The sequence below is a fragment of the Suillus fuscotomentosus genome (assembly GCF_016647785.1).
Source record: "Suillus fuscotomentosus strain FC203 chromosome Unknown F5891scaffold_31, whole genome shotgun sequence".
In the NCBI taxonomy this organism is placed as follows: Eukaryota; Fungi; Basidiomycota; class Agaricomycetes; order Boletales; family Suillaceae; genus Suillus; species Suillus fuscotomentosus.
The window spans coordinates 555675-567860 of record NW_024539543.1 but is presented as its reverse complement, the minus strand read 5'-3'; the positions used below and the strand labels follow the sequence as shown (position 1 = coordinate 567860).

At 44.5% G+C, this 12186-nt stretch overlaps 1 protein-coding gene across 1 annotated transcript; it reads left to right on the top strand.

The window, feature by feature from the left end:
* Positions 1–4926: 4926 nt before the first annotated feature.
* F5891DRAFT_1189553 (uncharacterized protein) lies at positions 4927–9749 on the top strand (the record flags this gene model as incomplete). Its single annotated transcript, XM_041367185.1, has 19 exons — positions 4927–5038; positions 5094–5120; positions 5884–6309; positions 6360–6550; positions 6601–6782; positions 6842–6996; positions 7048–7239; positions 7297–7416; positions 7472–7501; positions 7566–7658; positions 7723–7893; positions 7943–8205; positions 8257–8755; positions 8806–8972; positions 9025–9072; positions 9123–9253; positions 9287–9483; positions 9534–9571; positions 9627–9749. The coding sequence occupies 19 exons, from the start codon at positions 4927–4929 to the stop codon at positions 9747–9749; spliced, it is 3165 nt and encodes a 1054-aa protein (XP_041225319.1).
* Positions 9750–12186: the final 2437 nt, after the last annotated feature.

The window sequence follows — 12186 nt, the reverse complement described above, 5'->3', positions numbered from 1 at the left end:
GAAGGAACAACAACACAATCAGACTGCTACAACAGAAACACCAACACAGTCACGTTCACAGAGACTGTTAGCAACAACGATCACGACACACAGAGACAGCGATCAAAAGAGATGGTCAGCACACACAGTCACCAACACACCACACTCAAACTTGAGAGACAGAGAGAGTGAAACAGAGAAACAGAGATGTTAGTTTCACAGTCACGAATCTCAGACATGTTTCCAGAGAGATAGAGAGAAAAAAAATCTCAGAAACAATCTCAGAGAGACACAGACACAGACACAGACACAGACACAGAGAGATAGACAGAAAACAAAAAGAAACAGAGACAAAGAATACAAAAACACAAAAACACAAAAAAAAGAAAACTAGTCTTGCTAGTCGTCAGACACAGTGAGCTCAAGGTATGTGCTAGATGTTCAACACAGTGAGCTCGGATATGTTGCGCTGGTTGTTGAGCACAGTGAGCTCCAACCTTGAACTGCACTTGCTGAATGCTGATTCACACTTCACTCACAATTTTATTCTGAGAGGGTAAAAGTGGCACTTTTTTTTGGGCATTTTTATTGGGCAAGAAACAGCTCCTTATATAGACAAATTGGTGGCTATACTACTAGTTTCTCATACTTAAAGTTGTAACTTTACTGTGATAGTACCAAGTCACACGATATTTTTGAGTCAAAAAGTAAATATTCATAACTCTCGTTGGTATAATGATGAGTCAGCAAGAGCTGTGTATAGCCCATGGGTCAGGTGTCCCTTGATGACTCAGCTAGACAAAGAGTGAGAAAGTGATTACATATTGTGTACATATGTTTATGCAATCTGTGGCTGATGAATTGATTTGTAGCATAATGACATAAGATGTGTTGTAGAAACAACAATACTGAGAGGAACAAATGATGCTCCTGACTGTATCTGTAAATAGTTGTAAGGTCGCGCGTTGCCTAGTCTGCGTTACTTGAGGAGACAAGTGCGTTCGACCCTAAAGGGGAAGCAAGTGGAGCAAAGATCTAGAGGTACGCGCTGAAGCGAAGCGCAGGTGCGTGCAAGGCACGAAGGCGGTGCGCGCGTGTATGCGGAAATGAGAGACTAAGCTTAAGTGATGATATAAAGCAAGATAAGAGATGTGAGATGCAATGTGCTAATGAATAGATTTCTACTGCGACTTTCTAGGTATTAAGTATATAAGTAAAGTTGGGTGAAAAGGTAAGTTAGTAATAGTATGTACTGCTGGTGCTTATATAGGGCGCCTAAGCACTGTCATGCAGAGCCGAAGCGCTACCGAGTAGGTATGTAAAGATATATATGAGTGAGAATCCATGATAAAAATAAAGGTGGAATGATATGCTAATAAGAGAAATGGAAATATACGCACTAGAGGGCTTGGTGGACAGTGGATGGATGCTTCTGGATGGCTGGCACTATGGGGCGCTCAAGTGCGGGAACACGCGCGCATATACATCGTGAAGTGTGGGAAGAGTGCGCGCATGGCATGCGTTGCGCGGGAAAGCTGCGCCTCATATAGGAATAGCTGTGGATAGCACACAGAGTGGTGCTGCAAGTTTGTGCTATGTACTCCCTAGTGGAAACTGCCATATCATGCCATGAGAGGCATGAGTCTCTACAGTGTATTTAAGGATTTGTAAGCTTTCCCACAGGGTAACCTTATGCAAACATATTTTTCATAGTCACCTGATATGTGTGAGAATCTTTCTGAGTCATCCTCATGGCTGACTAAGCAAAACTCATCACAAAATTAAATGTACAAAAATATTCAGTCCACTTGCGTATAATCTCGTAAAATGAAAAAAAGCAAAAAAAAATATTCCCTTAGCCTCAGTCTGACTTCGGGTCACAGAAAAAAATGATTTCATAGGGCATAGGGCTCATAGGAGAGTATTAGTCATCCATGCACCGAACCAGTTTGGTGCAGGTCAACGCTCGATGTGAAGCTCAAGGAACAGCAATGCACCAGATAGGTATCAAATGTAATGCACTCCCGGGGAAGATCTTCAACCCTATTGGTGCAACAACAGGTGAGCAGCCAGGGCGATCCTCCAGACACATAGTCTAGGAGTGATTGACTAGTGACGTGAAGTCAACTAATCAGAATGTGAATGGCACGAAGCCAGTTCAGATAGAGATAGACTGGGAGTTGAGGGATCCTGGGGGAGGACAAAAGGAGAGATGGGCCAATAGGAGAGACGGGACAACAGAGAGATGGGGATGAGTGAAGAGAGAGGATTTGTCGCAGTAGTGAACAAGAACTGAAGAGCAATGTCACCGAGTGGGAAAATCCCAAATCAAGTTCTGACTGAATGTGAGCAGCGAGCTCAATTGTGGGAAAGTCCCAAATCATGCCCATTACTCAATCTCCCTCATCTATCACCTCAGTCATCCTCCATCATTATTCCACCACCCCTTATCCATTAATCCCACCGCCCTGAACAATGTTCCATCGCCCTGGATGTCCCAGCCCCATATTCTTTTGAATTGGCTTTGTGCCATTCACATCCTGATCAATTGACTTCGTGTCATTGATCAATCACTCCTAGACTGCATGTCTGGAGGATCACCCTGGTTGCTCACCCATTGCTGCACCAGTAGGGTTTAAATCTTCCTCAGGGGTGCCCCATAGTCAATCTCTATCTGGTGTGTTGTGCTTTGATTTTTACATTGAGACTCTTAGCTAAGTGCATGCATATTTCTTTCTATCTACTTCTACTGATTTTCCTTCATGTCTTTTGTGGGGGTCTCATCCATCTCATGTCTCACTTTTCTGGTGCATCAAGCTCCTTTCCTCTGACCTTCACTTTTTAGTTTCATCGTTCAGCGTAGATTTCTATCATGGACTTGATCCCTTTGATCTGTGAAGATAAACTTGTATTGTAGCTCCACCATGAGCTTCCAAGTCATACCGCCACCTCCACTTCCACTGTAAATGTACAAGCATCACACCCTCTCCTGGGAGAAGACTATTCCCCATCCTCGCTGGTGGTAAGGACAACCGCCTATTTAATTGTTTCATTCACAAATGCTCTACCAGGTCAAAGCTACCATGAGTGACAACCACTTGGGTGGTGAGGAATTCAACCATCATCTTCTCTTCAGGAACTTTTAACTTGAAGTGTCATTGTATGCTAAAGGTCGGTGTAGAGACTTGTGTGTCTCATGGTCTGATATGACAAGTTTTCACTAAGGAGTACATAGCACGAACTTGTAGTGTCACTCCGTGCGCTACCCGCAGCTATCCCTATATGAGGCGCAGCTTTCCTGTGCAACGCACGCCATGCACGCACCATTCGCGCGCTTCGCGATCTATATGCGCGTGCGCACATTCCCGCGCTTGAGCTCCCTATAGTGCCAGCCATCCAGAAGCATCCATCCACTGTCCACCAAGCTCCCTAGTGCATATATTTCCATTTCCTTTATTAGCATATTGTTCCATCTTTATTTTTATCATGGATTCTCACTCATATATATCTTTACATACCTACTCGGTAGCGCTTCGGATCCGCATTACAGCGCTTAGGTGCGCTATATAAGCGCCAGCAGTAGATAGTACAGGGGACTTTCCATTTTTACAATGGACTTTCCAACCAACTTTTTACCACTGAACTTCACCTTACTTTACTTTCCACCCACTATCTACCTAGAAGAACATAGTAGAAATCCAAATTGTCTATACTTCACATCTCTCTTCTCTTGTCTTACATCATATCCTCACTTAAGCTTACTCTTTCTCATTTCCACACGTGCGCTTTCCCATGCTTCGCGCTAATACATGCACGTGTTCCCGCGCCTCGCGCACACCTGCACTTTCTCGCGCCTCGCTTCAGCACGTACCTCTAGATCTTTGCTGCACTTGCTTCCCCTTAAGGGTCAAACGCGCTTGCCACCTCAAGCATAGCAGACTAGGCAATGCGCGACCTACAACATTTTTTAGATACAGTCAGGAGCATTCATTTGTTCCTCTCAGTATTGTTGTTTCTACATCGGTCTACTGCACATTCTAGAGTAGGCTCTAGTACTCAAAGCTATTCACATAGATCTTCCACCCTATTATCCGTATTATTCACCTACCATTTCATCCACAAATGCTCTACCAAGTCAAAGCTACCATGAGTGACAACCACTTGGGTGGCGAGGACTTCAACCATTGTCTTCTCTTCAGGAACTTTCAACTTGAGGCGTCACTGTATGCCAAAGGTCAGTCTACTGCACATTCTAGAGTAGGCTCTAGTACTCAAAGTTATCCATAGATCTTCTGCCCTATTATCCGCATTATTTTGGTTCAATCCCATCACTGTAACGCATCTCCTGAGCGATCCGCCAATATTGTTCAGCTAGCAGGCAAGTTCTATTGGAACTTCATTTCATTATTACATTATTCATCTCTATTATTTCTAAAAATGGGTGTATCATATAGCAACCAGTGTCTAGCCCTTTAATGAATGCTCATATTCTGTGTTTAAGCACCAAGCCGAAAAGAATGATATCTTATGATTTGTCAAACTAACCATCTTTAGGGTCTAGTTGATGTATATAATGCCATGTGATTAATAGTCACCCTCCCAATTTCAAGTTTATATTTACTCTTACAATCTGAATTCTTCCACATTCATTGTATCCTCACCTGACTTTGTGTTTCTTTCGACATTTTTTTCCTCATATCTTTGTGATTACAAGGAACAGTTTCAAATATGCCCTCTATTACCTGCTCTGGGCATCAGACAAAAGCACCACTTCCAGCTGACTATGATCAAAACCAATCCCGTTCCTGCTGTGGTCTAAAGTTGGCCCATCAGACCCAAGTCAATGTAAGCCTATAGTTATCATTTTATCATCCACTAACTCAATATCAGTCATGTTGTCCTTGGCCTAAGCCTCGTCCCCTTCCAAGGTCGGAACATTCCAATCCTATGACATCATCTGCTGAGGAAGACATGTTCTTCTCCAATTTTGCCAGGCATTTGTTGGTCAGGAAGAAGTCCGATGACATATGTGAGGATCCCAAGGCCCAGTTAACTGAAGGTAATTTCACTGATGCATACTGAGTTCTACCATCTGACCACTGATGATTCCGTAGATGGCACAGATGACGATAGACCATTAGGTAGGTTTTCTCTTACATGTTTAATTTTTATCAACTCTCGTCCCTCAGCTAGTCCCAGGGAAGATAGTGCTCGCAATGATAGTGACTCAAATACAGGTATTGTTTTACCCATTTGCAGGATAGTCTTAAACATTGACGGTATTATAGTAACATCCAATGGTGATTGTAGTGGCCCTGCAGTGACGAATGAAAGGGAGGAGGCTGCCGGTAAATTTTGTTATATATGTTATGAACACTCAGCCAATGTAGCCTATTGCAGTTCTGTCCCACAGTGGTCCTGCAGTGACAAACGAAAGAGAAAAGACTGCAGGTGATTTTTTTCATACATCTCATAGTACACGCCCAACATATTTTATCACAGTTCAGTCCGATGGTGATCACAGCAGTACTGTGGCAACGAACAACTGTGTGAATCATGCAGGTAAGTTTCACAATATGTATGTTTTGTAGTAAAACGACCAACATGTTGTATTGCAGTTCTGTCCTCAAATGAATGCAATGATGATGCAACAGCGAATGAAAGGGAGGGGAATGCATGCAAGCTTTTCTATTCATCTCGTAGTACATCAACTAATATGATTTATTAAAGTTCCATCTGACGGTGAATGTGACAGTGCGATAGCAACAAATGAAAGGGAGAAAACTGCAGGTAAGCTTCATTATACATTTTGTAGTATACCGCTGTCATGTTTTTTTAGCTGTGTCCATGACCCTTCGCCCACGTAGATCCAGTGTTCACAAGTTATACTTTTTTGGCGATGAGAGGAATCTGCAGAGAGCTCTGGCTCTGACAGCGACTGGGCTAAATCGGAAGAGCAGCGAAAGAAGGCAGAGCATAGTGCAGATCCTATGCACACACCCAGGCTGTCTGCAGAGGACAAGCAGAAGGGAAAAGCAGTAGCAGATGTCCATGTCGATGATTTAGAGGGCTCCAATGAAGAAAACAGGCCTGAAGACGGGGATGAGGACACATATAAAGCAGGCAGACTATCTAAAGAAGCCATTTCGGCAGTGCATGATTTTGGCAAGAGGGTCAAGGCAGAAGCAACCAAAATTGGCAAACAGTTTGGGAAACATTGGCAGGTAATTCTGACAGAAGCAGGACTAGCGAGGAAGGCAACACGCAAGGAGTTCATCTGGAATCAGCATCAAGCCTGGTTTAAAACTGTACTGCACCCATCTAAAGCAGGTATGTTATTGCATTCGAGATTATTCCAATATTTATTTATGACCTTTTAGTGAGCTTGCAGGCATGGAAAGCTAAGCAAGCTGAGCATTATTATGCCCATTTGCACAAGGACCCTAAGAACGCAGCTCTGTGGAAGCAAATTCGGGAGCATTTTGATCATGCAGTTGCCACTCCTGACAATCTATCCTCATGTGAGTCATGCAGCCTTATGATGGAAGTTTGTGAAATGTTTGCAAAATCGGTGAGTGCTCTTTGGTGACTAACATTCATTAATAACCCGACCTTTGGAAGGCTTTGTATTGGCACTGCACGCACAGAATTCATGTCGCTGGTATCGTTATCTATCCAGGGGATGAGGAATCTGGCCACCAGGCCTCAGGCTTTTTTGCGGGGCCTGGTATAGTAAAGGCCCTCATTGACGCTCAAAAAGTAGATGCCAAGCATGTGATAGATGAAATCACGATGATCCTTAAGTGTGTTTTATCTTCAGTCAGAGGGTACGTCATGCTAACATGCTTGGGATGTATTACAGGTACAAGGACTTGGAGGCTGCACAAGCAGAAGGCAAGAGTATTAGTTTTCTCCTACCCCCTGCCGCAGTTCCCAATGGTTCGCTTCTATGCAATGGTAAATCAGACAGGGATAGAAATCGTATGGTGGCACCTGTCATTATCAGTGAAGCATTTGGTTTGTGTCTTGCCTGTTCCTGCTGTCGGTGTGCTCACATTTTTTCAGTAGCTGATGTTGGTCAAGCATTGAAAACCTCAAATAGTAGATGGATGACAATGCTTGATGTCTTATACTTGACAAGGCTGTGTATCTATGACTGGCCCACAGGAGTTCCGCCTCCTGGCCCTGATTTTGATCTCAAATCACTATCTGCAAGTCAGTTGCACGCTTTGGTCGGTCCATATCTGAGGAAACATCTTGGTGATATGTATGAGGCTGAGTTGGGCTGAGACAAAGATGAGGATGATAGCAATGTAGAGAAAGCCAGGATGATTAAGTGGAAAGGCAAGTCCAAGAAGTCTAACGAGAATAGAAGAACCAAGGGTGCATTTGTGGAGGAGCCTGATGTTGTCTTAACCATTAGGGAATGGAGTCCTCGTGCGTTTTCCAGTATTCCAAACCACACAAACTAAAACATATCTTTACACTACAGTTCAGATGCAAGACCTTACTTCATACTTGGGTGAGGTGTACTTGATCCCCCTTGTCATTGATACAGATGGTGTCATCTTACGTTGCCTTAAAAGATTCAGAGAAATTTGTCAAGGACCTCCCTCCCCATGTTACTTGCAAGCAACTCGCCACAACAATTCATGAAGAGTATCCGAACCCGGATGCAAGTGCAGAGCACTCGAACCCAGAGGCTTTGCATTCTAACTCAGGAAACTCGCATTCTAACTGAAGAGCTTTGTACTCGCACCAGCAGGTTTCATGTTCACATGGAGCTACGGCTCCACGCTCCAACCCAGTGGCTCCATGCCCTAACCTTGCAGCTCTGTGCCCACACCATGGGGCTCCACGCTCAAAACAAGGAGCTTCACTGTAAAGATACAACAATGCTTGATACTATACAAAGTAAGTGTCAGCAATATAAAAATGCTGTAGTCTAAGAAGCCTCGAGCAGCAGAACCTGTCGAGACATCTGGCATGCCACTTGTGTCACTCCGTCTGGATGAAAAAAGCACTGATGAACCTGGTAGATGTTCTGGCCATGCCAATGCAGGAACAGGAGGTAGGAATGCTCAATTGGAGAAGATCAGCACATTGTTAGAAGCTCTGTCTTGGGTACACCGACCTAAGGGCTCTACATCCCTTGATTCTACTGTTCCTGTCAACCCTCGGGCTCCAGAACCACCTTGTGGCAAGGGCCGAGGCCGTCATCCAAAGGTCTGATGCATAGTTGTATTTTGTCTATTTATGTTGACCGTTCACATCTAGGTTGCACCCCCGCCATATACTTCATCGGCTACTACAAATGTTCCTAACACCTCATGCGCAGACGTCGGTACCGTGGAACCCTTACAGCCTCTTAATCTCTTGTTCCATCAAGCTGGAGGGAGATTTGTGTTCACTACACATGCCACTGCTGTCCCTCCTGATCCAGGTCTAAACACTGTTGGGAGGAAAGTCGTTGGGAAGCAATCTCGTAAAATTGTAACTGGCCCTAGTGTAGCTAATTCAGTCGCACCCCCAACTGGCTTCCTGGACCAGAACATATGTGATGTCCATGCGCAAGGAATTGTTGATTCTGACGATGAAGACGACAACAATGACAACAATGACGATGATGACAACAATGAAGAACAGGAGGAAGAGGAGGAGGAGGAGATGAGTCACTGGCAGTTTGGCTGGGGGGAGGTTGGTGGACATCACACTGAACATCCAGGTAATGTGTTTGCAACTCTCCTGCGTGTTCAGAGGCAAACTACCAGGATTAGTCGCCTTCTGCCCTTGTCTTTTGAACATTCTTACTAATACCAATCACAGGATTTTCTGGGCAAGAGCTTCCTTTGCAACCTCAAGTCACTTGTCCTCTTACACCAGACTTTGAGTTTCAATATTCCCGCGATGAAGATGACGCGGTTGCACAGACCAGTGTCTCACATGCAGTTAATCCTTCCATGTCATCCATCCAGTGGTCCAACAGTTCACAGGTATGATGGGTTGACTTGCCAGTATTGTGCTGACAGTTACTTGCTTTTCAAGATTCCTCTGGATACCTTGCACATGCAGCCACAGCCGCAGGAAGTTCAGGTGAGGTGATGGAACTCATCCTTTGTGAGGCTCACTCTTTTTCTTTATAGATCATGATGTTGCAGCCCGACGATGTATTAAAATGCCATCACAAGAAGAATGGCCGGCCACGCCTTCCTGATCCTGAAACCCTCAAGTTGTTGCATCAAGTCAAGTCCAACGAGGACCAACCAACCCAGCGGTCTAAAACTAAATGATTGAGGAAACTTGACAGGCCAAAGCCCACTCAACTAGCATGGTATGGTCCACAATGGAAATGTTTTCTTGAGGATGCTAAAGGAGAATGTTGTGTGCAACATGCCCTGGAGAATCCCTTCCCAGCTTTAGTTGCTGATTTACCATTGTCTGTAAGCGAGGTTCTTGTTTCAGTCTTAGTTACATGGGACCAGGATGGTAAACAATTTGAAGCCGGTAAGCATTTGTTCCCTCTTAAAACCAATTCATTTCATGTTGCAATTCAGAGATTTGGCCGCAACAGAAATCTAACATGGCTCGTCTGGTAGGTGTAAAACTCACATTCCTGCTGCTCTCATTGTTTCAGATCTATACTACAGTTGTATGATGATCTTGCAACCTGGCGATCCGACTTGAAGAAATCTGCTATGAGCCTTGCGCCCCAATCATACTCGCTCATTCCCCCACCTTCGGTCCCCATTCCAGAACGTGCAGAGTGGTAGAACGCACTGCTGCAGACTTACTGGAAGGGTCACTCTTCCTACACTTTGGATTAGATGAATATGTAAGTGATCTTGCGCTTATAGTGTCTATTCTCAGAGAATCTTTCTAGGGTAAAACAAGGAATTTTGCTCATCCCGCACTTCGTGACGCTGTCATCATCTTCTTTTATATGGGACCTTACCAAATTGCATGCAGGCAACCAGACATATTCCACAACCAATTGCCCGTGTCATGTCTGGCTTTGGTCAGTGCAGTAGTATTTTTGCCCCTACTCAACATTATAATATATTGATTCAAGTTTTCTCTCTATAGTACAACTGCGTTCTCAATGGTCTCACAAAGAACGGCCATGGCAAATATTACCCAAAGTTTACTGCAAGGGAATAAGGCCCTATCTACTCCAAAATGGTCCAAATGCTCAAGGCCATCCTTCAGGATCTGTACCATGGCCCTAGGTTATTGGCGCAACTGCAAGAGTGGGCTGAAGCTGGATGGCGAGAATGTTGCTTTTGTGTGTCTTATTTGATACTAATTTTATCCATACAGGACCGCAAGTTTGAGGGTCGACAGAGCTGCAGGGACTCGACATGACCACCTGCAGATCATTCTTGACTGATGCTTCATATTCACGTTGAAGGTACAACAATTCAGATGGTGAGTCTGAACAATGTGTTGGGTCTTGCAGAACCTAGCTGCTATTCGACCCTAAAGGGTTTCTGGACTAGGCTTAAGGCTCAGAGGAGAGGAAATATCATAGAAAACTGCTGAGCACTCAGACTCATACTGGTAACTGGTGAAAAGATTGCTTCATTATGTAAGCTACAAAAGTGCCAACATAAGGTAAGGTAAAAACAGTCTCTACAAGCCCAGCCAGAAATGAATCCCTACAACATGTCCGAGTATTTCTGTTTCCTACATTTGTTTACTGTATTCTGTTATCTTGCTTATCATTCTATTATCAATATGATCTATTTAGTGACGTTCCAGCCCAGCTTGAGCTCAAAGCCCTGGCTTAGGCTTGCCATATTTCAAGCCTAGGCCATGAGCCCAAGCCAGCCCAAAGCCATGGCTTGAGCCATACTAGGCCACGGCTTGGTGGTATGCAAAGTTGTAGATTCATAGTATAGTAGCACAAGAAGATACATGAAGTAACGCTACTCAGAAACCTCGTCATCATCTGAAATCAAAGCATCCCAAGCATCCTCCTCGTCTACAGCAACATCTCTGATCCTCTCCTCACTGTCAGCTTCCAATTCAGAGTCGTCAAATTCCTCCGACTCCAAGAGAGAGGATGGTCCAGGCTCGCAAAAGAGAAGGTCGTGTCGTATCGCACATTTGAGACATTGGAGAGCTTCAACAATGTCTCCTTTAAGCCGGTTCCATCGTTTACTGATGGTTATGCCACCTTGGGAAAATGCACGCTCGCTTGAGACTGATGATTACATGATGGATAGGTAATCTCGTGCAAGCGAGGCCCATACTGGATATCTTGGTGCATTCATCTTGAGCAAAATTGACATTAGTGCGAATTTTCCAAGTAGTGCAAGCCATAGAACGTACCCCCCACCAATGAATGGCAGATACACCTGCTGGTAGAGCTGCCTCAACAGTCTCCTCAGTCGCCACAAGCCATTCAATGGCAGCTTGTCTGAACAACTTGTCAGAATATGGTATGACTCGTTCGGCCTTAAGTTCAGTGAGATGAGCATTGATCCTCTGCTGCGCAGCGTTCTCCTTGCAAGCCTTCACGTTGTAGAGACTCATGCCTCTCATGGCATGATATGGCAGTTCCCACCAAGGAGTACATAGCATGAACTTGTAGTGTCACTCCGTGCGCTACCCGCAGCTATCCCTATATGAGGTGCAACTTTCCTGCACAACGCGCGCCATGCGCGCACCATTCCCGCGCTTCGCGATGTATATGCGCGTGCGTGTTCCCACGCTTGAGCGCCCTATAGCGCCAGCCATCCAGAAGCATCCATCCACTGTCCACCAAACCCTCTAGTGCATATATTTCCATTTCTTTTATTAGCATATCATTCCACCTCTATTTTTATAATGGACCCTTACTTATATATATCTTTACATACCTACTTGGTAGCGCTTCGGCTCCACATGACCGCGCTTAGGCATGCTATATAAGTGCCAGCAGTACATACTATTACTTACTTTTTTCAACTAACTTTCCATTTTTTACAACTTACCTTACCTTACTTTACTTTCCACCCACTATCTGCCTAGAAGAACATAGTAGAAATCCATTTTGTCTATACTTCACATCTCTTTTCTCTTATCTTGCATCATATTATCACTTAAGTCTAACCTCTATTGTTTCCGCACGCACGTGCGTTCCTGCGCCTTTGTGCCTTGCGTGCACCTGCGCTTTCTCGCGCTTTGCTTCAGCGCATACCTCTAGATCTTCGCTGCACTCGCTTC